The 24142-nt window shown below is 40.7% G+C and overlaps 2 protein-coding genes across 4 annotated transcripts in view; one reads left to right on the top strand and one right to left on the bottom strand.

The window, feature by feature from the left end:
- The window catches only part of LOC122413855 (unconventional myosin-Ie-like), a 29132-nt gene extending 6010 nt beyond the window's left edge, over positions 1–23122 (bottom strand). Inside the window, exons 1-10 of the mRNA XM_043424483.1 lie at positions 22508–23122; positions 15811–15936; positions 15086–15175; positions 14567–14661; positions 14217–14394; positions 13266–13428; positions 12762–12869; positions 12511–12639; positions 12073–12269; positions 11810–11977 (exon numbers count right to left, since the gene is read on the bottom strand). Of these exons, the coding sequence (XP_043280418.1) occupies positions 11810–11977; positions 12073–12269; positions 12511–12639; positions 12762–12869; positions 13266–13428; positions 14217–14394; positions 14567–14661; positions 15086–15175; positions 15811–15936; positions 22508–22510 (1257 nt within the window). The 5' untranslated portion in view covers positions 22511–23122. The remainder of the gene's footprint in view (positions 1–11809; positions 11978–12072; positions 12270–12510; positions 12640–12761; positions 12870–13265; positions 13429–14216; positions 14395–14566; positions 14662–15085; positions 15176–15810; positions 15937–22507) is intronic.
- Positions 4344–11738, top strand: LOC122413858 (uncharacterized). 3 transcript variants are annotated; one of them, XM_043424491.1, is made up of 3 exons: positions 4344–4802; positions 9640–9858; positions 10294–11738. In XM_043424491.1, the coding sequence occupies exons 2-3, from the start codon at positions 9644–9646 to the stop codon at positions 11078–11080; spliced, it is 1002 nt and encodes a 333-aa protein (XP_043280426.1). In that variant the 5' UTR covers positions 4344–4802; positions 9640–9643; the 3' UTR covers positions 11081–11738. The 3 variants fall into 3 exon arrangements, with proteins under 3 accessions (XP_043280426.1, XP_043280428.1, XP_043280427.1); XM_043424493.1 differs by lacking the exon at positions 4344–4802 and adding an exon at positions 8628–9236; XM_043424492.1 differs by lacking the exon at positions 4344–4802 and adding an exon at positions 8628–9284.
- Positions 23123–24142: the final 1020 nt, after the last annotated feature.

Below are 24142 nucleotides of genomic sequence, written 5' to 3'. Positions count from 1 at the left end.
GGCAGAAAAAATGCAACTTGCAAAAGGATCAAAGGAACAATGAAATAAACAGTTTCTCCGTGTCTCGTCTACGTTGCCAGGAAATTTACAAGACAACCGCGACCACACTCGGTGGCTACGACACAAAGAACGTCAGGAGAAAGAATAAAAAATGAAACACATAAAAAAGAAATGTTACAGTACTATCCCGTGGCCGCAACCTGATTTTAACGTCGAGCTGGACATTTTTGCACGCTTCGTGATTCACACTCCGTCCTCCAACGGAATAACAAAAGTGGAAGAAAATAACAAATCGTTTTCGAAGGCAGTGCTGCTGTTCGTACAGAATTTTGCCCCCATTTTCTTCTGCCTCTCTTGTCTCGTAACGAAACAAGACTCCAGAACCGCTGACCGCAAGTGTCACTCGGCTCTTCCGGCCGTGGTCGTTGCCAAGATACAATTATACTTCGATTCATCCGCTTCACATTCGATCTGAAATTTCTAGATCGACTTTTAATCGGTCCACTTATTATTTCGTGATTTCTGTTATTGGAGAATCGATTAATGGGTTTCTTCGGTTCGGCCATTCTGCTTTTACCACGCTCGAACGAAGTGGGTTCGTGTTTAAAAAATCCGTGAAATAATTGAGGTCCGAATTTTGCTACAAATTCAATGATGATAATTGTTCCTGAATTCATGGTTTCTGGGATGAAGAAATAAATAATCGTTCACTCGAAATACGATCGACAAATTATTCGGAAATATTCACGATTATTGAAAATAAACAACGTAAATCCAGAAATATTCAAATTCTTGAAAATATTCAACAAAAAATGTGACTGTGGACGTGAAAATGGTGAAAATGCACGAGAACGCATCGGTTCAAACGTAAAATCAATTAACTTGCTTCATATTCGATTAATAATGTATAAAAATGGAATAATCATGGGGGGATTGAGATAAAAATAAAAATGAAAATCTACGATTGAATAAATGGGAATATGATGAATAATAAAAGGTAGAAGGGAAAGAGGGAGAAAAGTGCATGTCGGTCAATCGGTACAAGGCTAAAACGTTGATTATTCGAGCTCGAGGGAATCCGAGTGTACTGCGCTAGTGGTAACGCCCCGTAAATCTATCGAGATCAGACTTGTAAATACTTGGAAAGGTTTCAACCTTCGAGAAATCCCAGCTCCTCGGGCATTCTCTCTCGAGTGTTTTCTTGCTTTTAAAAGCTAACAAGAAAAAGAAACGCGCCTAAGTGGGCACACTCCGCTCTCGTCACACCGGGACGACGTTTTGTCTGTTTTAACGCGTTCTGCGGGGACTTCCGCCAATTTGGCCAAAAGAATACGGAGTTGCGCCGCGGTTGGGAGAAAACCCCCGTTAGCTCTCCGCACACTTCGAGGACAATTAGCCAACGCGAACGAGCTACGGACGAAACTTCGTGCGAAAATTCATTGTCCCGATCCTGACCCGAGTGTGTAGCTACGCTGATTTATATCTACTCCCGAAACTTGTGACCAAATCCTTTTAAGCTGAATTGACAAACACGAGGATAAAATACACGGCAGAAAAAAAAGTTACGAAAGAAAAGGCTGAGGAAACGCTTTTAGTTTTCTCCTGAAATGCATCCACGAATCGGATTTTTTTTTCAGTATTTCGTTACACATTCGAGGCCAATTTCGGAACTGCGGAGCCCTCAAAATACTACTTCGAACGCCAAAATAATCGTGAAAGTAATCAACGATTTATTGGTCCTAATGGACGTTGAAAATTTCGATCAATTTTCATCTTAAAATCATTATAATTTCGATAATTTCTTTGTGGAACGCTGAAAAAAGTAAACTAAAAGCGTCCATTGAAAAAGGCTTAACAACACATGTGATCCAAGCATTATTATTTTATTATATTTTTTTTCACATTACACTCTTCCAAGAGTTAATGAAATGTAATAACGAAAAATTGTTTCGTTAAGAATAACGAGCGAGGCTTTCTTGTCGTGGAGAGAAGCGGAGCAATTGAATCTTCCGACAGGTCGTCGGTCCAAAGCGCAGCGGACAAGCGTGGGAAAATGAAAAAGAGCGGGAATTGTTGGGAGGACGAGCGCGAGGAAGATAAAAGAAGTGAATTAAAATGAGCAAGTGAGATATTTCGGGATAAAAAATACAAAAAAACGCCGCGAGATTTCTGGGTTAATGTTGTGTCTACGACGAAACACGACGCCAATTATTCGTCTCTTAGAGCCCGATTTTTTAGCATTTTTTTTAGACAACCCGAGGAGATCATAATTGAATTAAAAAATTGAGGAAAAAAGAGTTTAAATATACTCGGCATACATTTCCCTAAATTTCGCTGCGCGTTTCGAGGAGAATTGTCAAAATCGACGAACTTTCGAGCGGTTTCTTCGGTGGTAGAAAAATGAAACTACTAATCTCGTCAGTCCGTTGACATATTCGCGCGATAATTTCGTGAAAATTTCGAAACAAGGGTTACGAGAGTAATTACGAGGTCATGCTCATAGAACTGTGTCAGGCGATGCCCTTGAAACGCTGACGTTACAGAAGTGTTTTATAATGAAACGGCTCGCGTTTTTGTTCTTCGCAATAAGAATCGAGCGCGGGATTCGATTTTCGGAGGGCACCGAACGCAGCAGAGGAATTTTCGAGCAACCTTCGACTCGGAGGCAATTTCCTCGTTGAATTTTCAGCGGTTTTGCCCAGCAGGCGATTCGAATGGGAATTTCTTGTTTATTTTTGAACCGAGGACGCATCGCGGTGTTTAAATTTTCATTCGGACCCATCAGACCGTAACGAGAAAACGTTTAATTCAACAAAACCAGACGCACTTCCGGTCAATTTCCGACTTCATTGTAAAACGCTTGTTACGCGCGCGCGCGCGCGCGTGTGTGTGTTCGAATCGGTTTTGTCGGGGTGGAGCGGAAATTGAAAGAGCTTTCATAATCGAGTTTGTATACGGGCTTATGGAAAATATCGAGCGACCCAAGAAAAATTGGGACGTTCAAAAAAGTGGAAACTTTCTGCCGCTTTCGAGGACGACTCTATTGATCGGGTTAACCGAGTCATGAAACTTGAACGAAACTCTCGTACGACCGTTCAACAACAATCGGTTCAACGCTCTCCCGGCTGTGTACTCAAGTATTGAAAATCATCGGCTTTAAAAAGGAGAATCCAATGACGAAAAGGAAACTTAAGGGGCAATTAACTAGCCGTTGAGAAAAGAACCAGTCGGGAGTGATATGAGACTCGATTTTTTCAACTTGTGCCGCCAATATCCTCGCGGTGGAATCCCCATACGGGGACAGAAACCCGGGACGATGAGGTAGTAATTGAGACGACAATTATTGCGGTAGCTTCTTAATCTGACGCTCTTTCCCCTCACATTTACTAAGTATCGAGTATAAACAGTGTCAGGGGAATGACGCTTCGAATAATCGTCGAACAAACACGAACCGCGTTCACAATTCGAAGGGGAAAACTTCGTCGAGCATTTTTTTCGTACGAATAACCTGCGAGTCTCAAAAAACAAGTGACAGCCGATCAGCTGGGGGGGCGAATTAAAACAGGGAATAGGGAGAGCTCCGAAGCTCCGCCGAAAAATTTCGGGCAGCTTTTCTCCGCAAAATCCAACGATCTACCTGTCCCAGTGTATCTCGCGAGCGATTATCCGGACACGGTGTAGAGAATTGAACGTAAACGTGGCGTTAAGAATAGAGATATATGGAGCGGTTAGAAAGTTTTGCTCGATTCTTTACAGCCGAGTTTTCGATGCCTGCACGTATTTAAACTCGACTCTGTCCCCGCGCCTATCTCGATGTCGCTTTCATCGTGTGAGGTAATTCGCGTCGTTTGATCTCCTCGCCGCGTCAGCAATAACGAATTCATTCGGACAATTAAAAGAAACAGGGAGCAACCGAGACAAAAGGAAGGAACGCTGCTCGCTCGTCGTTCCCGACGAAGACGGAAGAGAGCCGAGCGGAATGATGCGAGTTGCATCATATTAGAATTCGTGAACGAATTTCGTTTCCTCGAATTTCCGGGGGGCGTCGTAATCACTCTACGTCGTACCCCGAAAGCGCTTCGATTGAACGAGGAAATTCGCAATCGACGAACCGAATATTCCAATTGGTAAAACGCCTATTTTCTCGAAGCAAAAACTATTTAGTGCGAATGAACGAAGCGCGCATGCCATTTGAAAATATTAACGAAAGAAGGAAATCTGTCGCAGGGATACGGGGAGTGGATCGAAGACGAAGAAAAATGAATATTTCTGTACAGAGCAGGAGAATATTACAGAAAAGTGGTGGGAGTCGGCGAGCAAGTACGGATGGATACCTCCTGCTTGGCTATTTCATTACGTTCACTCAATCCGTGAAGCGAACACCGGCCGAGAGTCGTTCTCTCGGTTCTTCGCACACCGCGCGAAATATTGTTTGAAAAACGAAGTCAACCTCTCGATAATTGTATCACGTTCTCCGCGATCTTAATTCCCTTCGTCTCTGCCCCCGTTGATTCAACATTCCGGCCCATCGAATCGCGCACTTTCGTCGACGTTATTCAACGAATGATAGACAACAAATCCAAACGGATAAACGAACCGTTCATACTTTTTTATCGACCAAATGAAATTCACAAGGAAATCGATCTCCCCGTCTCAACCGACTAAAATGCTTCATTTTTCTACAACTTTAAATACCTTTGTTCAATAAACTGTTTTAATATCGAGTGAAACGACCAGTGATTCGCTCGTTCGAGGGATTTTTTCGGACCCAAGGATTTTGGGAGCGTCTTACAAATTTTTTGGTAAGTCTTGCTTCCGTTCACGAGAAGCAGCGAATTTTTTCATTCCAACTTGTTCTTTATCTTGAAATTTTCGCATTCGGAGATGAAGGAATTCTTAAAACGTGGTCGTAGGAATTGTGATTAGAGCAAATTCGAGATTCAGGCTCGAGATGACAAGATTTAAATTGCTCGGTCACGTGGATACAAGAGAGTCTAATAATCGTGACAATGCGGGAAGAAACGTGTGCGTACAATTAAGGACGGGCTTGCATCATACCAAATAATACATTCGAGGACACCTGATACACGATCGTTATTATTCTGTCATTCGCATAAGGAAAAGTCTCTTGTTCTCCAGAAATGACTTGCCGCTCTTTTTCCTATCGATTTCACATAATTCTTTCGTTTTCTGCTCATCCCTCGCTTTCTCAAACTTTGGGTATTTATTTATTTTGCCAAGGACAGATGTCGTGTGCACTTTTGTGATGGCGCGGATGAATAATGTGTTGACAAGTGCTGGACCGCGCTGTGCAAAGCGAAACCGTTTTCGACTGGTGCGGCTCAAACGATTTATAAAAATACGATGTCTCGTGCAGAGCATTTTCGAATATTACAATATCTGAGACGTTTTAGCTTCGCTCGTTTAAAATTAAATGGCGAAATGATTTTTAGTCATTCCATGATACGCGTGATACAGAAAATTTGGGGGTCATGATAAACGAATTTTGTTCTTTTACCTCGTTATATTTATTTATTTTGGGAATAGTTTTAGCAATTACCGCAATTTCCGTTACAGAGATTCGAGACGATTTGAGCGGAAATTGAAATTTTGTGATTCTCGTAAAGAAGCTGGACTTGGTTTTCGTTTCACGTACGATAATTTTGTGCTTTTCGAAAAAGAGAGAGACGAATATAAGAATCCGAAAATTCTTAACACGCAGAGATAAGGCAGGAAGGAAAAGATTAAACCCGCGAGCTCGAATCGCATTTAAATAACCTTCGGTAATCGTATTCCCGGGATATTCCTCGAAACACACATTTCAGTTCGCATTCGAGTAGAGAATTCTATTTTTCTGGGCATTGTTGAGTAAATTTAAGGATAGAGGAAACGTGTAATAAAGAAAAAAAAGCTCTCTCGATTCTCGATTGAGCGAAGCGTCGTTCGTTCGGTTGGGTAATTAAGGCTTGAATGATAGCCTCGATCGCGAGCAAGCGATCCACCAATTGAACAAAGCGCTGATAATTATACGCCGAGTCTTATAATTCGGCCAATTCGATTAAACCGATTGTGACTTCCGTTGGTCGATCGAGTATCCCCAATTACGTACCAATTAGTTAATAAAATAGCTTCGCAATCAAAATATCATGATACAGATATTAAAAGAAGGAAGAAAAAAGTCATTAATCGAACGAAATATAAATGTTTAATAATATTAAATGAGATAGAAATTTCATTGAGTATTATTAAACAATAATTTCCCATTGACATTGATCCTTAAAAACAAAAATATTCTGAACCGAAGCGTTTCCCGAATCCGGAGACGAAAAAATCGTCGAGCTCGGGCCAACAAGATGTCGAAAAGATAAAGACTCGAGAGAGTATTTGTATTCGAATGCGAATATTTTTAAAAATATGAAGTGATTATTCGTTTCGAAGTTTGAATAAACGCAAGTGCATCTCAATATTCCGGCAGCAAAACACGGAAGATGAGCACCGAGGACTTCCGGCCAGTTCGCTCTCCCCGTCGCGGAGAAATTGCGTGAAATATTCGTTCAAATTCGTCGCACGTGCCGATACACCTTAAAAAAAAGCATAACGTTCGTAGTTGACGAATTTCTATTGTACGCTCGCACGGCGAGAGCAGCGGGGACAAAAACGCTTTGCGTGCGCGCTACAAAAACTATGAAATTCTTCCTCCGCACATTCGTCGACGTTTGTATTCCTTTCTTTTTTTGCGCAACTAGGAAGTACAATAGTGAGAGCTCCGGCGAGGGAAACCTCGAGAAATGCCTCGTCCATGTACGCGCGAATAAAATGTACGCTGGAAAGAAGCACGAAAATATATAATAGAGAGTTTAAAAAGAGAGAATGAAACTGCGAAAAATCACAAGATAATCGTGCAGTCACGACGAGCCCCCGTAATCCTTCTAAAATCCAATCTTTTCGTTATTTTAATCCCGACCGAAAACGTTACTTTCAATTATTACGGAGTTGTCGAATTTTTTATTTATCGGGGGCATTTGACGATCGATTTTTTATCCTCGATCAGCGAGGAATGGAAAGAGTAGAGAAAAAGAGCTCCAGCGACAGGAGAAGGCCATCAATTAAATGTCGTAACGTGGACGAAGCACCTTAATGAGTGCGTTATTCGATGCTCGATCGAAGCACAAAAACGAGAAATCGCTGGGGCTCGCTGTGGAAACCATAAATCATTCCAATGATAATAATTCCCGTTGAATTTACGATTCCTCATTAATTAAATATCCGTGTACAAATTTCATTAGAGAAACATGAGAAGTGATGAAAAAAATATAAAAATAATTGACAAGAATCGAGTAGAATTTCTTTGTAAAAAATGATCGATACTCATCCTAATAAAAAAGCAAAAAAACAATGTCCAAGAACAATGGTCATTCGGTCGTGAAAAAAGATTTGAAAGAATGTTGATTGGAGGAAAAAAAATCGCTTTCAATTCGGCGCGTATTTATGAGCGAAAGCGTTTTAGCGCAAATTTTTCCAACAGTTAATTTGAGTCTGGCACGCGTGACCATTGGAATAGGAATTAGGCGAGCTCAACGATTCCTCTTGATCGCTCACTACTGATAATATTACGTTTTATCGTTCCGAGCCATGGCCAACGATGATTTACAGTGGTGTGGCGAGGCAAGAAGCGCTTCGTCGAGAGTACATATAAACCCGTCGAAGAAGAGTAACTGGACAAGAAACTGTGGCCAATATAAATATAACGGGAGTTCTCGAGCCTTGACCACTCTCACTTTCGTTCGCACGCTTTTGCTTCTTTTCCCTCCCTGACCATATCGAGATCCGATGAGAAAAAATTCAGGCTCCAGTTTTTTGAGACTGATAAATTAGTCGGAAAAACTATAAAATCATTGACGATTATAAATGAATTAATGAAAGAAAACGACTTTATTTCAGTTTCGACATTGTTCAATTGAATTTTTTCACGATTGCGAGACTCCCGTTTTACGAGGATTGAAATGATTGCGAGGCAGATGAAAATATAAGAATAATTCTGATTATGAGATCGCTGGCGTTTGTACGATTCGCTTTTGTCGAAGGTTTATGATTATCGGTAGACCGCACGGAATTTCAATGCAGCACCCCCCCTCGGCCGATTCAATAAAGCTGAATAAACAAATACTTGTAATAATGTGAGTAGAAATTACAACGAATGATCGTTCATCTTCGAACACTTTCCCGGAAACCGGAGACGCGTTGATCCTCGGACCCCCGGGGGGGGGCAAACGTCACGATTTTCCGCACCGATAATGAAGCACGGGTGATAAAAATGCAATAAAATAACACAGGAAGAAGTGTTGAGGTTATTCAACATCGTGCGGCAGGCCGGGAGCGAAATCTCGCTTGGCCGCAAGAATCGCAATGGAAATAAAGCCACTTGTGTTACGTGCCCTAAAATCGTGTGAAAACGAATGATAAATTTCCAACGCAACAGCGAATTTTTCCATTGTTCCAACGACGTTTATGAGTGTCCAAAAAAATTCTTGCGAATCGTCGACTCCGTCGAGGAGTTACCAACAATTCGGCGATATTCTGTGAACTGTTTCAGTGTTTCTTTTGAACGAAAAAAAAAAAAAAAAAAAAAAAAACAATAATACGAAAGAGAGCACGTGCTGGATGAGAACGAAAGAAAACAGTGTTTACAACGCTCACTCGTTCGCGTTGAACTCTCTCGCAAGTTCTCAAGCCTGTGTTAAACGACAGCGAGCGCCCAGAAACGTACGAGACTCGCCGTGACTCGCTCCTACTCCTGTTATTATCATTATTATAATCTCTTGTTATTATAATGCGCTGTATATCTGTGTTTATAACGTTCCTTTCGCCTCTGAAAAGAGAACCTGTTAGTCGTCGGCGCGCGCGATATCGGACAGCATTTAGTGCCGCGGCATAGCGAAATAGCCACGATCGTAACCACACCCACCTCTCCCTTCACGATTCGCTCGTCTATCGTCGAACGATAATCAAAATTAACGTGATACTTGTGCTCGGAGTTTTGAAAAATCACCCGGAGACGGACAGTAAAAAGAGATAAACGGGATATAAATTATTCAGAAGATTGTTAAAACGGGACGAGCGAACAAGGAGCAGAGAAAAAGGAATTGGGAAGGGAGAATCGGAGAAAGGTGGAGAGAAAAAAAGAGAAAAATTGGGACTCCGTTGGAGAATGGAAACGAAGGAGAAACAAAAAGAAGGCGAGGAGCGGAGGGGCAGGGGGGAGAGGAGAAGGGAGCGAGAGAAAGGTCTCGTGTGAGGCGGAAACATTTATATATAAGTTATCATATAGGTTTAAAGACGCGAGTAACACAACATTATGGCAATCTCTTCCGCAACTCGAGTCTTTTGGGACACCCGATATGAGAAGAAAATTCATGTAAATACTAGCGGTCGACGGCTACGAAAACTTTCACTGTTTATGCGTCTTTCGAATGATTTGTTTGGACACGTAAAGTGAATTAGAGGCGAAAAAATACGAAAACAGCGTACGCGTAATGAATTGTGGCTGTCAATCGATTAAATTCGGGCGAATGAAAACTCGGCAAAGTGATCGCTGCTTTCGTCATTAGGCTAAAGACATTTGTCATTCGATTTTTACAGAAGGATGAGTTTGAAATTGAGCTGCGGCTTGACAGCTCTGCTCACCCTGTGCGAGCTCACACTCTCCTCCATGGTCTTGCCCAGACCACCGTCCTCACCTAACGATTTACCTCGGGAAACGATCCATCCTAATCATGGGAAATTTCATAATGAAAAGGCCATCTACAGCTTCGTGCAACTCAACACCAACGTCGAAAAACCAAACACCGATGGTTACAGGTATTTAAATAAAATTCAAATTGCATCCTTCCAGTTTCTTATTTTCATTGATATTAGCACGCTTCTTTGGAACTGTTGTTCCAAACTTGGACGAAGAGAACTCCTTAAGAACAGATGCAACAAATCGGAAATAACTGCTAAGACTGTCCTATTTAAAATGAGATTCAGAATTCGAAATTAAACTATTTTTCGGGTTTTAAAAAATCGTGTTGAATTTCACGTAGTCGTTCGAGTGTGCAAGGCAATTTGTTGGTGCGATTAAAAGTTCCGTCGCAATTTAATGGAGAGAAAAATCGTGTAAAAGTAAATGAGCGAGTCCGAGAATAGAATAATATCTCGGGTAGTAATCGAGAGAACGTTTCTTTGACTTGAATAAAAAATTGCTTGAAGAGAAATGAAAATGCGACGTAGCAGAGTGAAATTGGCAAATTGCAGGCTGCTGGAGATCGAGCTGGGTGGTACGGGGGAGGTTGACGAGTCGAATTGGCAAGGTCTGGTACGAGCGATGTTGAGCTCCGAAGACAGAGGAGGAGGGCAAGACGAAGAGGAGGATGAGCCTCGATCAAAGAACTCGGAAGTGATAAACCGAATGGAGACGAAGCCTGAGCCGGAAGTGATACCAAATTCGATATTGGGGGTCCGTGAGATCGCGCTGTCGGGAAACTATCGAATAAATGAAAATTCGAACGAGATGGAAGAGAAGAGAACGCTGTTGAAGCCGCCGGGGATAACCGACCGAGACGAAAAGTTGTATTACTTGAAAAACAGAAGCCCCAAAGTGGACGTCGAAGTGCGAGGAAACAGCGGAAGCTACGGGGGCGATAAAGTCATCAGAAAAGTCTCGAGTCAAGTCTCGATAACTCCTGGCGAATTTGGGCCGGTAAAGCCGAAAAATTATTTCGAAAAAACAAAAAATCGTCGACCGAAAAAATATTATGGACCAACGAGCCGGGGAACTCTCAACGGAACTAAAATTCTCGATAGCTCATCGGCCGGACGGATTTACGGCACGATCGACTACGAGCCGAGACCAGATCGCGCGAACGATGAATCAACCACCGAAAATATGGCCGTCACGTCGAGCGAACTTCCAAAACAGATCCCAACCCCACCGAGTCGTTTCCTCAATCGTTTTCGCGTCACCCAAACAACGACTCCGATTCAAAAGTACTCCTTGAGAAGGACCGACATCCTGCCCGGCTACACGTACCCCGAGGCTTGAAACAGAATGTTGGAAAAATATTTCATGAAGTATCATATGTAAAGTTGTACATAAAATTTCGAGATGCACGTGTCCTTTAAGTTACAACAAATTGCGCAGTGCTAGCGGAACGATGAAAGGACCATTTTTGGCCAAATTTTCCTACGAAAGAAATGATAAATTTTTCTCATTTTTTTTTTTTCAAATATTTATTCTTTTTGCACCTAATTACTTTTAGATCTGATCAGAAATGAAGGAAAATTCGTCGTTCACGTCTCATCGCAGGAAAGATAGTAAAATTGAATAAATGTAAAATTCTTTGCATTCTTAGAATTAGCGATGATGCCAAAAAAGGTTTTTACTCTCCAAGGTTTTATTGTGATCCTCAAAAACTTCGACGAATCGTGTATTTCTCAAAATAAGAGGTAAATCATTGTTTATTCACGTTAATAGAAATTAGGGAAACTCGTCTGCTGGTTCATTCGTTCGTCGACGAAGAGAGAACATTTGAGAATATTCTTCTTTTGTCGAATTTTTCATTCACCTTTTTTGTAGTATTTATATCGCGAGTAATGTATAAAAATGAAAACACTCGAGCGTATGATGTAAGATAAGATATAAAACAAAGTTTTATTCGTCGTTAAATTGTAATTTTGTAAAATAAAAATATTTAAGGAAAGTCGAGATTATAATTGACGCACTCGTACTTAGCCCAAGTAAATTGTAAACGTTTTGAAAGGAGCTTCTTACCTGCTCAGCTTTGAGGGTCAACTCGATGAAAATTTGCTGAAGTTTTTCGTTCACGAAATTAATACAAAACTGTTCGAATCCGTTTCTTTCGAATATCTCAAATCCATAAATATCGAGGATTCCAGTTTCGTAGCCTTCCGTCGTTGTTTCCATAGCCGAATTGACTCTCTGAAAAAGGAATTTTCCCTCATCAATAAACATCGTTTTTAATTCAATTCATATTATTAGAAAATCACGAAATTCTATGAATTTTAGAAACTCACTTTAACAAGATAGTCAAAAAGTCTGGCGTAAATGTCTTTGACAAGTGCATCTCTCGTGTAAAGCGCTTGTGCGACGTTCAGTGTAACGTCTACGCTCTCGGACTGACTTCCCCATTTGGACTCGAATTCTCTCGAGGTCAGTTTGTGCGAGAGCTGCTCGGACGAGATCTCGAATAGAAATGCCGGAAATTCGAGACCTGCATCGTCAACGAAAGCAAACCAATCATTTATATTCACATTTTTATCATATCCGAATGTGTAACCACGAAAAAATATGTTTTTGTATTAATCATTGATGAATAATGGATCCACCAATCAGTTGTTAAAGTATTGAGTTGTCGTTAATATTGAAATAAAGTATTTTTGGAAAATATTATTCCACAGATCAATTCGATATGCAATAATTTCAAACTGAAACGAGGACTCGTTGAAACGTACTTTTTGCATCCGCAACTTGTGAATAATTTCCATTCTCTTTAAAAGTAACGTTTCCAGTATGAAGAATTCCAGCGACGAGTCTAAGAATATCGGTAACTTCGGAATCCTTGATTCCCATGACGCTCAACGCTGGAAAAATAGAACAAAGAATATTTCCATGTTGTTTTGCCTCGTTTTAAGGAATTCAGAGAAAAAAATGTAGGAGAGGAGGAAGAAGGTTCGAGGAAGAGGAAGAAACGTGGTGAGTTTACCTTTCAAGGTCTCTTGGAAGTCTCGAGCGTCATTTGTACCATCGACCTTGTGATTTCCTCCGTAGCTCAGGTACGTGTAATAATCAAGATCTGTCAGACCGAAATCACCTTAAAAAGAACCGGAATAAGGACCTGAATAATGAAGAATTGGAGCATTGGAAATTCGTCGACGAACGACGACAACGAAAGAATCGAATTCACTTTTATTCGAAATATTATAATTTTCAAAAAATCCAGTGAGATCGTTACATCGAAAGATCGTGACGACCAAATTGTCTTCTATTATAACAAACGAATAAATGGCTTTATCATTTCATGAGAAGCGGAAAAAGTGAATTAAAAAAGGGGAAAAAATAACTCGAATCAAACGACTCTTACGATGAGTCAGAATTCTTGCTATTCTCGTGTCATCGTCGTCCGCAAAAATGAATAATGTCTCAGAGCATCTAACGATGACTGGATTTAAACAACAACAAAAAACCCCAGATTTGAAGTATTACTCACTTTTCATCTGCTGATTTGCCCCAGTCGCGAGTTGATAAAAAATATGAAAGTTTCTTTCTCCGGGATTGTGACAAGTGACCCTTGACTTTTCTAACAAGAAATTCGACACTTTTCCACCGCTCGGTTGCCCGCCAGACCCGAATTGCATCTCCACGTATTTTCCCTGCAAAAATATACAAACAAATTGATATTTTTCAACAGAATTGTTATTATTTTATGAAGAATAATTCCCAGTAAAAAGGGCGGACGAGGTGAAAAAAACCGAGGGAAAATACTGAACGAGAAACTCTGTTCGTTCATTATTTTTTCGTTTCATCTTCCTTTGGAACGGAAACTTAATAAAACCATGGCGATTTTATTTTATATCTTTTCCAGCTCTCCCGATTGGGCATCTCGTTACGCCTCGGCTTTCGCTCGCCCACGTGGTGTTTTTCGCGGTCCCGAAAAAACGTTTTAGGATCCCCGTAACGAGACTTTCGGGCACGAGAGCCCATTCCTATTTTGGTTCGTCGGATGGAGAACAAAAGATTTAAAGCGAAGCCAAAATGATAAATTCCCTTTAAGGAGGGTGGCTAGCGACGATACAATGTTGCCATGCCAAACCACGTTAAATACATTAAAAATTTCAAAATAATAAAAATTTAATAAAATTTGGTGAACATATTCTTTAGTGCCAAATTTGACAATACAAATTTTTTAAAATTTTTCTTCTGTACAGTTATCGAGTAATTGATCACTAAAGAAAATTTTGAAAAAAATTGTGTCTTCGGACTTGATGTTGAAGAGCATTATCATCAAATTTGATCAATTTCTTATCATTTTGAGGAATGTAGCCACCCTCCTTAATTCCAAACTCTTTTTCCCAAACTCAGGTGTCAAGACTCCGCGAATCTTCCAGTAAAACGATCGAACGAAGAGTTGACCGGATAGAATTAAGTGACTGAAACCTACGAATCTGCTACTATTGTTGTTCCGCACAGTTTTCGCGTTGCCAAAAGCCTCCAGCAGGGGATTTGACTCGAGAATGACGTCCTTTACTTTCTGCACTCGATCGCCACCCCCGCTGACTCTTGCTACATAAGACATTATGTATTTCGCAGCGACAGTTTTCCCCGCTCCTGATTCGCCGCTGTAAATAATAAAGAATAAAACGGTTAGCACGTTTAAAATTGAGTGTTCTGGAGGAGCGAGACTCTTTGAATGAATGAAATCTAAATTTTCATTCTCGAATTACTCGATTCCACGAAATTCGCATTTGAACATTTTTTTTCTCATTTTTTAATTGAGGAGAGATGAATTACCTGATAATAACGCATTGGCTCTCATTGTCGATGAGCATATTCCTGTACATGTCGTCGGCGAGGCCATAAATGTGCGGTGGATTTTCGTACGGCGCCTAAATAACGAATTAATACGATTGAAAATAAAAAATGCATCTTCCTGGATCGTCGAATCATTCCTTCGAGCTACTCAAAAGCGATTACAATTTTATCGTTAGCATGAAACGTCCTCGTACGTCATAATGACGTTCAATTATGCACCGTTGTCCTCGTTATTTTTATAACGAAGTTAACGCTGTGCGTGGAAGCTACGTTCGGCGAAGGTTTTCTCGTAAAAACTGTATAAAAATGAGCAAAGACGTTTTTAATGAGAAAATTGGGGGCTTTGCCAACTCCGCCATTCCGATTATGCTCAACAGCACAAGCGAATCGTGTTAATTGAGTAATTGTGATGAATCAGTTTCTTTGTGTCCACCAACTAATATTTCACTTCCAGTTTTGTCCAATGAAACGTTTGAAATTGCTCGAATAATTACTCACAGCACCCTGATAAATCTCGATCTCTTTGTCACCGAAGTACGGCATCTGTTTGAACGGATTGATGGAGACGAGCACGGGACCGATGCACGTCTACAGACATTGTTAAGGAATTATCATGAGCGATAATTGCACGAAAAATAATATCGAGAGGAAGGCATTCTTGTCAGGGGTTCAAAATGTCGAGAATTTTTTAAGGAGTTTCGGTACAGAAGTCAAAATATTAAGATATTGATCAAATTTGGTGATAATGTTCTTCAACATCAAGTGCGAAAACACAAATTTTTTCAAAATTTTCTTCTACTTAGTTATCGAGTAATTACGCATTAAAGCAGATTTCTTATGCCCGGAAACGCTATGCTTATACACGTCAACTTTAGTGATCAATTACTCGATAACTGTGTAGAAGAAAAATCTTAAAAAAATTGTATAGTAAAATTTGGCATTAAAGAATATGTTCACGAAATTTAATAAAATTCTGAACTTTTTGAATTTTTAAATTTTTTCAGCATGGATTAGCATGGCAACATTGTATCGCCTGTACCGAAACTCCTTAAGTTATACGAGTTTTTATTCTGACGTACGACTCTCGCTTGGCAGTATTTTTGTAAAAAAATCCGCAAGCTTCAGATGTTATCGTTATCGTTAGAATTTTTCGTAGCCCGAATCGTGTGGAAAAGGTGAGTAAATTTTGAAAAAAAATTTTGAAATAATTTATCAAAGGATACGAAAATGTAGTCGTCCATGTATCGCTTTCGAAGATTCTCCATAATCGCGTCCTCGGTGACCTTTGGCAGGAGGACCATGTCGTCGACCCCGGAGACTCGAACATTTTGACTCTGCCAGTGATAAACCTGTGGAAAAAGAAACGTTATAAAAATAAGTGGAAGAAAGATCGAAAAAAACGATGAAAAAATAATAAATTGCAGGGAAAAATGAGTGACGGACACTCGCAGTGAGAACAAAACTGTGTGGGCGATAAAAATTCATACTTTCACGTGTAAGTGCACGTAATAACGAAGAAGGGACGTTTCCACGCTCGGCCGATCTTGCCGTAGGTAAATGGCACCGGAGACGAGCGAAAAATTCGCAACGAGTGTCAACATACATACACAAAGAACGGACGAAAGCGCAGTACGTGACGTTCGTCAGTGTGTCGGAGCAACGAACTTTTTACGCCGCTGTTCACTGATCCGAACTTCCGTTTTCTACGGAACATTTATTCGGCGTAAAAACAACGACGACAAATCAGTAAGAAAAGTCAATTTGATTGTCACTTTCTGTCACTAACCCCGCGACGTGGTTTTTCGGACGTGGCTCAAATTTTTTTTTTTCCAGTGGCGCGATGAATACATTTTTCCTACCAAAGCGCCGATTCGATCCAACAGTTTCACAGTATTTTTCGGATTTTTTTCTATTCCTTGATTTTTTGACGAATTTTTAAAGGAAAAAGCAAAATTTCGAGTGAGATTTTCAGTCCGCTGCACTTCCTCAACAGCTGTTCGATTTCGCTGTCTCTGTTTTTTTTCTCTCTGTTCCTCGATACAGGAAATACATATACACGAGCAGCTAAGTATAGAAAATAAGTACTTTGCCTCTGTCCTCAAACCCGGCAGGAAAATGTGTTGGTCTTGTAAAGAAAAGGGAGGAAGAAATGTGTCTCGTCGAGATTCCGCCCACGTCGATTTATTCAACGGGAAGATTTATCGTTCCGTTGAGCTAATTCGAGTCTTATGGAGCTTGGAAATTCGCCGGATGTCAGACGGAATTGTGTAAATAATACGAGCATCGAGCCAGAGAATTTCTGTCGTTTGGGTCATCGAGGAAGAGCGAGGACCGGAGCGAAGACAAAAAAAAACAGAAAATAGAGGAGAGCACGTGTGTGTACACCGAACTGTGTAAGCGCCACGAGCGCCATCTAATGCACTTGTTCTTTCTTCGGCTGCCCCCCCCCCCTGCCCAATTCCCGGCTTCCTCTGCGACCTGTCGTCGAAGCGGTCGAAGCCCGCGTGAACACGGTAAACTTCGTGTTTCAACTACGTGACAAAGCTTTCCCGTTATTTCTCGCTCGGTAGACTTTTTATTGTAGGAAAAATGAAAACCGCTTAAATTTGTAACCGGAAATTTGTAGTTCCGTAGTAGCCGACCGCGAGGCGATTTTCCAGTGTTTGTTCAATTGAGGTTATGTTTTTCCAAATTCTAAGCACGTACGAGTATTCTAAGTTTTTTTCGATTATTTTACAATTTCGAGTTACTCATTGTCACGACCAAGCAGCGTTGATGAAAGCAGTTGTTAGAAATAATTGTCAATTGCGTTTGCATAACACGAAAATGTGAACAGCGCTTTTCACTGCGAGAATGCAGAGCGAAATACCGTAATAATAAAAATTATGGAACGAGTCATTCTCGCGTATAAAATTCATAAGAATAATACTGCCGACAAAGGTTTAGCGATGAGAAAATTGAAGGCCCAAAAGATTAGATAAAAATAATAGGACTCACGTGTATTTTTATCTTGGCCAAAGAGAAGAGTGAATTGAGGCACCACCGTTGACAGGTTAGCGGTTTCCCTAATCTCGTTTTCCCCTCTCACTTCGCATTATCGAACGAATTTGACAAATTTTCTTATCAATGTTCGAATTTTTTTTCACGACGTTGCGAGTATCAAGTGGACTTGAGCCGCTCGTTTCTGAGACTCGTCCACACGAACTTAACCTCTAATAACCTCAAACTGTCACAGAACGTGAAAATGACAATACCTCGAGTCCAAATTCAGAAATATGGGCCGGGGAGTGAAAAAAGCACGTTCCTACTAATACTCAGGCGGAAATTCGCCATTTTCTGAATCACGACAATATTTCGAGCTTGTACAAAATGTCGACACAACGCGCGAGCAATGAAAGTGTCCGCCCTCACGTTCAAAAGTTCCGCCGTGACAGAAGAGACGACGATGTACGAGACGTTCTGAGCAAAAAAAACGGAAAATTTCTCACAGCGAAAATCACGCGATCACGCGTATTTTCAAAACGAGCTCCAGAGCGTGGAAAATGCTAAGAGTCATTGTGGAACAAAAAATTAGGTTATCGGCCAACTACGATAAAAATCTTGATCCATCTGACAACTTCTTTTCACAAAGTAATAAAATTCCGCAATTCTGATTGGATCGTTACGTTACACTGAGCTCACGGCGTCGTTACCCAGTTGAAGAGAGTTCCGCAGTCGAATTATGACTCCGTAGTTATTCAGGGAGCTCTAAAACACGTCGCAGCGACAGCTGGTCCATCCCTGAATTCTCAATAAATTTCGAAAAATCCAGATTTCATCAAAACTTCAGTAAGCAAATGAACAATAAAATCTATTTCGTACGCGTGAGACAAAAAGTGGTTGGCTCACGTTCGAATCGCTTTACATTCACAATTTAAATTCTGTCAAGAAGCAAAAATGAATAGTTTGATCTGGAAAAGCCTATGTACGGTTTCTATATACACAGTCATCAGCGAAGATTGCCGCCTCTGGTTGTGCACTCGAGACACACACGCCCGGGGCTGTCTCGCATCTCTTCTTCTCGTGTATCTTTCGTATCAGCATGCAAGAGCACGCTTTTTAGTAGCAGATATTCCCTTCCTTTTTGCTTCGTTTTTCTTTCCATTTTTTATCATTTTTTTTATTTCCACGGAGAAGCTCCAAAATACCACACGTTGCCTCTCCGATAGTTTTTTATTCCATGCAGCCTCGCGTGTGCTTTTCCCTTTGACGGGCACGTGGGTTTTTTTTACAAGTGCCTGCGAGAAGTGTCTGGTCGAAAAACAAAAGGAACAAACGGAAAGGAAAAAAACGAGAGGAAGCAGCGCTCGCCTAAACGCTCGAAAAATTGTTTTTTTCTTCTCCCCTTGATGCGATATATTCGCGTTCATTTTTCGACAATGCTGAATCGGAACGAGGCCATCGCGATGTGTCGCTTATCTCTTTCGCCATTGACGAGCATTGTCGAGAGGCTTTTTGTTTTGCTCAAAGCTCGAACACGGATGAGAGCTTTTAGCCGGTGTCTCTCCAGGCTTCTCAGTTGGCAACGAAAGCTCCTCGAAGAAAGGGAACCTGTAGACGAAATCGAGGAGCGACGGAAGCAGACCCGGCGCTGTCACATCGACCGTACGATCGATCCGATCCGCTCCACAAGTCCGAAGACTCCTAGCACCATTGTCGCTCGCTACGACACGCTATCCGCTGAAATAGTACTTTTACTTTACTCTTCTTCTCCTCCTCCTCGCCCCTCCTTTTCCCTGTCCCGCTTCGTCGAATAGTGTGTCGCGAAGCGATTTGTAAGGTTTCTCAATACGCGCTCTCCTTTCGGACTGTTTTCTTTCTGAGCGGAATTTATATTTCGTGTCCGAGCGTTTTGCACTTGATTTTTCATGGGAAGATAAACGAGGCGAATGAGGTTTTTGTCCCATTATTCGAATCTTGCTCATGCCAATAAGTTTTTTCAATAACGGCGGAATTTCTTAGAACGTCCTCGATGTTTCGGTCCATCAACGTTTTCTCCGATTCAAAATTCATGCTCGAACGACCGGTCCGATCTTCCCCGTTGGTTCGTACAAGAAATTTGATATTCCGGGACGAAAATTTTCGTCGAAGCTTGGAATAAAGCTGGAACGATGGAAACGAGATGAAACTGTAATGCATCGCGGGGATGAAATAAACGATAAAAGCAAGAGAACCTCCCGCGAAGAGAGCGTCAGCCTCTGAAGATCTCTTCGACCGATAGGACGAATGTGTACGACTATCTCTCTCTCTCTCGATCGGACAATGGCAGCGTCAGGAATTCGTGTGAAAAGCAACGAAACGTTCGTGTCGCGCGCACATATTATGGGCACGTTACCTCCGTGTGTCGGAGAGACTGCTCGATTGTTTATCGGTATTACGTCTGCATCATCACTAATACGAAAACATCAAAGTCTAGTCCCTGCTAAATGTGAGTGTTAAGGAGTTTCGGTACAGGCAATACAATGTTGCCATGCTAAACCATGCTAAAAACATAAAAAATTTCAAAAAGTTTAGACTTTTATAAAATTTGGTGAAGATATTCTTTAGTGCCAAATTTGGCAATACAAATTTTTTAAGATTTTTCTTCTACACAGTTATCGAGTAATTGATCACTAAAGTTCACGTGTATAAGCATAGCGTTTTCATATATATAGGTATACATTCCGGGCATAAGAAATCTGCTTTAATGCGTAATTACTCGATAACTAAGTAGAAGAAAATTTTGAAAAAATGGTGTTTTTGCACTTGATGTTGAACAACATTGTCACCAAGTTTGATCAATTTCTTAATATTTAGACTTTTGTACCGAAACTCCTTAATGTTGCGTACAGAATTGCGAGGACAACGAGTCACGACGCCGTTGCCGCACGCTTCGAATTGACGTTTTCGAATAAAATCAAATATTTTTCACCCGCAAGTGGAAAAATATACGATTTTAGAGAGGTTGAAAATTTCAGATCGTGAGAAACAGGAAGACGTCAAAAAGGGGAATAAAAAGTGTCCTCTGATTCATTCAACTGTCGATCGGAAGTCATAAATTATTTTCAAAAAGTCGTCATCAGGCCTTAAGACTCATCGAACGGAGATTCATAAAAGCTCGTATCTGATTAGAGGACAAAGGTAGAATTATCGTAACGCTAACTCAATCGGGACTCGCGATAATGAGCGACGGAGGACGACTAATGAAATCGGTTTGTACAACAATGATTGAACACGCATTTTTTTATCTTATCGAAGAAAAAATATATCAATTAATAAGCAAAACAATTTGGAATTCAATCGATTCTTGCTCATCCTTCGAATTTTACGTTCGCATGGAATAAAAGTTTCGTTTTAAAAGGAAACTCGTGAAAACGCGGAGGCGATGAGGATTTCGTCGGAACGCCTTCTTTTTTCGTATTTATTAAATTTCCGAGGAATACCGGAATGAGGACGACGTTATCCAACTCTAATTTGTCGTTTCAGCACAACCTGTTCAAACCTAAAGAGACCTTAAAAAACCATTAATTTCAATAAATAAAAATTGCTTTATTCTCAAATAAAACGTGGCCGATGTATTTTGCAATGATTAGACGAGGAGTCGTCCTAAGCAGAAACAAAAATTGACTGTTTATTTTCATTTTATTTATATGGTACTTTTTATGAACTTTTGTACGAATATATATTTTGTGGTGGTCGTATATCCATGATCGTAAAAGCGTTTGTAGTTGCCAGGCTTCTTTGACATTACGAGCAGGCTATCGGGCTTTGTAAAACCAGTCCATCGACCCTATTATTAAAACGACTATCCTTGTTCACTCTTTCTCTTTCACTTGTTATTTCGTCCCGTGTTTCGTAGTTTCGAGTTAAAAATCTCACGTAAGAGACTCTCGAAATGGGTGTGGATGGAGGAATACATCGAATGCAATAAACGTGGGAAATAAAATATTTAAGAAAAACATTGAAACGAAGCAGTAAATAAAAGGAAAAGTTCGTTTATTTTGACATGCAAGGAGTTTAATGCATCGCGCTCATTTGCAAATGGCGGTAGCAATTTCAGGTTCTTTGGCGTCTCATTAACGAATAATTTATGAAAATTATCCATCTTGGAGAGACCTGGTCTAACGCTACTGTTTTAATAACGTGGAGTTTTATAACGCGTGTGCAAGGAAAAAGGATCGACTCGTCCCGCCTGGATTGGATGATACGTCAGGGAGCCGGGAGAGCGGATCTCGCTCGGTAATTCCGGCCATTGAACTCTCTCTTTCTCTTCCTCTCTCTTTCCGCTCGATTCCCAGGTGTATTTGCTAGGGAACGTCGCGAAAATGCGGAAAATTGTGAGAAACGAATTTCGTTAAATTGAGTAACACTGTGGAGTAGGAGAAAATGGGAAAATATAAATAAAATCGAGACGTCCAGAGGTATTGAATATTTGCACCAGTTCGACAAATCAGTCACCGACTTGTCTGGATTTGCGACAGATGTCGCGGAGATCTGCGACAATAACGAACGAAAATAAATTCGTACAAATTTCCGAAAAATATTTTTAATCGTCGTTTACGTTTCGTTTTGGAACAATCGTTCTCAATCGAAAACTCTGCAGAATCATACAAACCGACACTTTTTTCCTCAATCATTCATATACGCTGGAGAAACACGTGTTTGACAAATAGGCGAGTACAAAATCGTTTGCACGAGATTGCTAAATTGCTCAGGCACGAGTGCACGAAAAAAGTTGCCGGCCAAACGGAAGCGTTTAAAAGCCTCAATCAATTCATATACATAATAGAGGACAAGCCCGACAACTTCGTGACCACTGTTTGATCGTTAACGAACGAAACAATAAACAGTCACAGTAATATCAACAAACAATAATTGTAATCATACGAAATTTATACTAACCATTTTGCCGTTGATTTTAGACAGCTGGTATCCTCAATTTGGAATTCACAATGTGTCAAACGAGCACGAAATTAACACACGGACAAAATTACCGTTACTTTGTAAAATGTATTACAACTCGGAATGTTATATGAAATCGATCTTGTGTATATATATTTATATTTGTATATAAAAAATTCATATATTCATAATAAATTGGCGCGATGACACTTCGAACAATAAATAAAATTATCCTACTCCGTATCCGTAGTCGTGCCAGGCCATGATTCACAATAGTTCACTTCACACTTGTACGGCAGCACACGATAATCCCCGATAAGTCACCGATATTTTTTTTTGTCTCTTCGTCAAACAAATATGGCAGGAATTGATGTATTATTGATTGAATTATATTTTTATATTCATACAAATGATAATATAGAAGATTTTAAGAAGAGTTTTTCCTGTTGGAGGTTAAACACACCATCTCAATGTCGAGTGTGTGTATTTTGGAGGAATTGTCAAAATGGCGCATGCGCAGCGCGGCGCAAGAAATAAACAGACACGGGTAGACGGCGACAAACGAACCGACTCCCTCGAAGGTCCGTTGAACACTGATGAGACGAGGCAGGCACTGGGATGTGACCGGCCCCGCGTGCCCAGCCGTATTCCGTAAGTGTGTTTGTAGCGCGTACCGCATCGAACACTCGACAAAAATGATGAATCAGTGAGTCACTGATGTACAACATTTTATCCGATATATCAATTCTTAAGACGACGCGCGAAAGACCGAGAATGAAAGAAGGAACGAAAAGAAAACATTCGATGGGAAATCGTTTTGGCGACAGGTGGTGTTTTAAAGAGAACGGGACCTTTAACGCACCTGCCTGACGTTTTGCTGCAAGGCCATAAACCTTTCTCTGCACAGGATGAAATATAGTTTATAGACGCAACAGAGAACACGCGAAGTGTGATCGTGAACTGAGTGCGAGTATTTGAATATCATGAATAATATGAATACCAAATGTTCGTATCCAAAAATTGAAGAAATCTCGCTGCCTTTGTTCAAAATAGCTTTTGTCGTAACGACGGCAAAAGCAGCGGGACGATGACAAAAAGTGAATCTTCTTTCCCTTTCTCTCTCCCGCGCGCAAGTCCGTAGTTTCTTCACCAGCCGCTAGAGGTGCCACCAGCCGTTCAAAGCGTCCCATCCCATCCCATCGTCATTCGCCATTATTCCATTTTAGCGCGCATTTGCACAATGCGGATACTCTCCGGTTTCCCGCCATTGTTCACTTTTTCAGTGGATAACCACGAGGAAAAATGTGTTGTGGTAGGGAAAATTTTGACAAGTGTACTTTTGTTATTTTTCTGAAAGCGACAAAAATATTATATTTTTGTCTCGAAAACGTGCAATTCACCGACACAAATGTACGACACGCCGAGAGAAACGTGACTATCGCACATTCCACAGTAATATGAAAAAGGTATATGCATTATTCGAGTAAGAGTTTCAGTTTTTTTTATGTTATGATATCGTTATATATGATTGTAAGGCCAACGGGCAATAAGAGAAGAAATATGCGATAATGAAAAACACGGTGTTCTCTTTGTTTATTCACATACTCGTACGTAAAGCATACACACATTTGGTTT

This window comes from Venturia canescens, chromosome 7 (assembly GCF_019457755.1).
Source record: "Venturia canescens isolate UGA chromosome 7, ASM1945775v1, whole genome shotgun sequence".
Taxonomy (NCBI): Eukaryota; Metazoa; Arthropoda; class Insecta; order Hymenoptera; family Ichneumonidae; genus Venturia; species Venturia canescens.
Note: the sequence above shows the minus strand (reverse complement) of the source record. Positions and strands in the feature narration are given on the sequence as shown.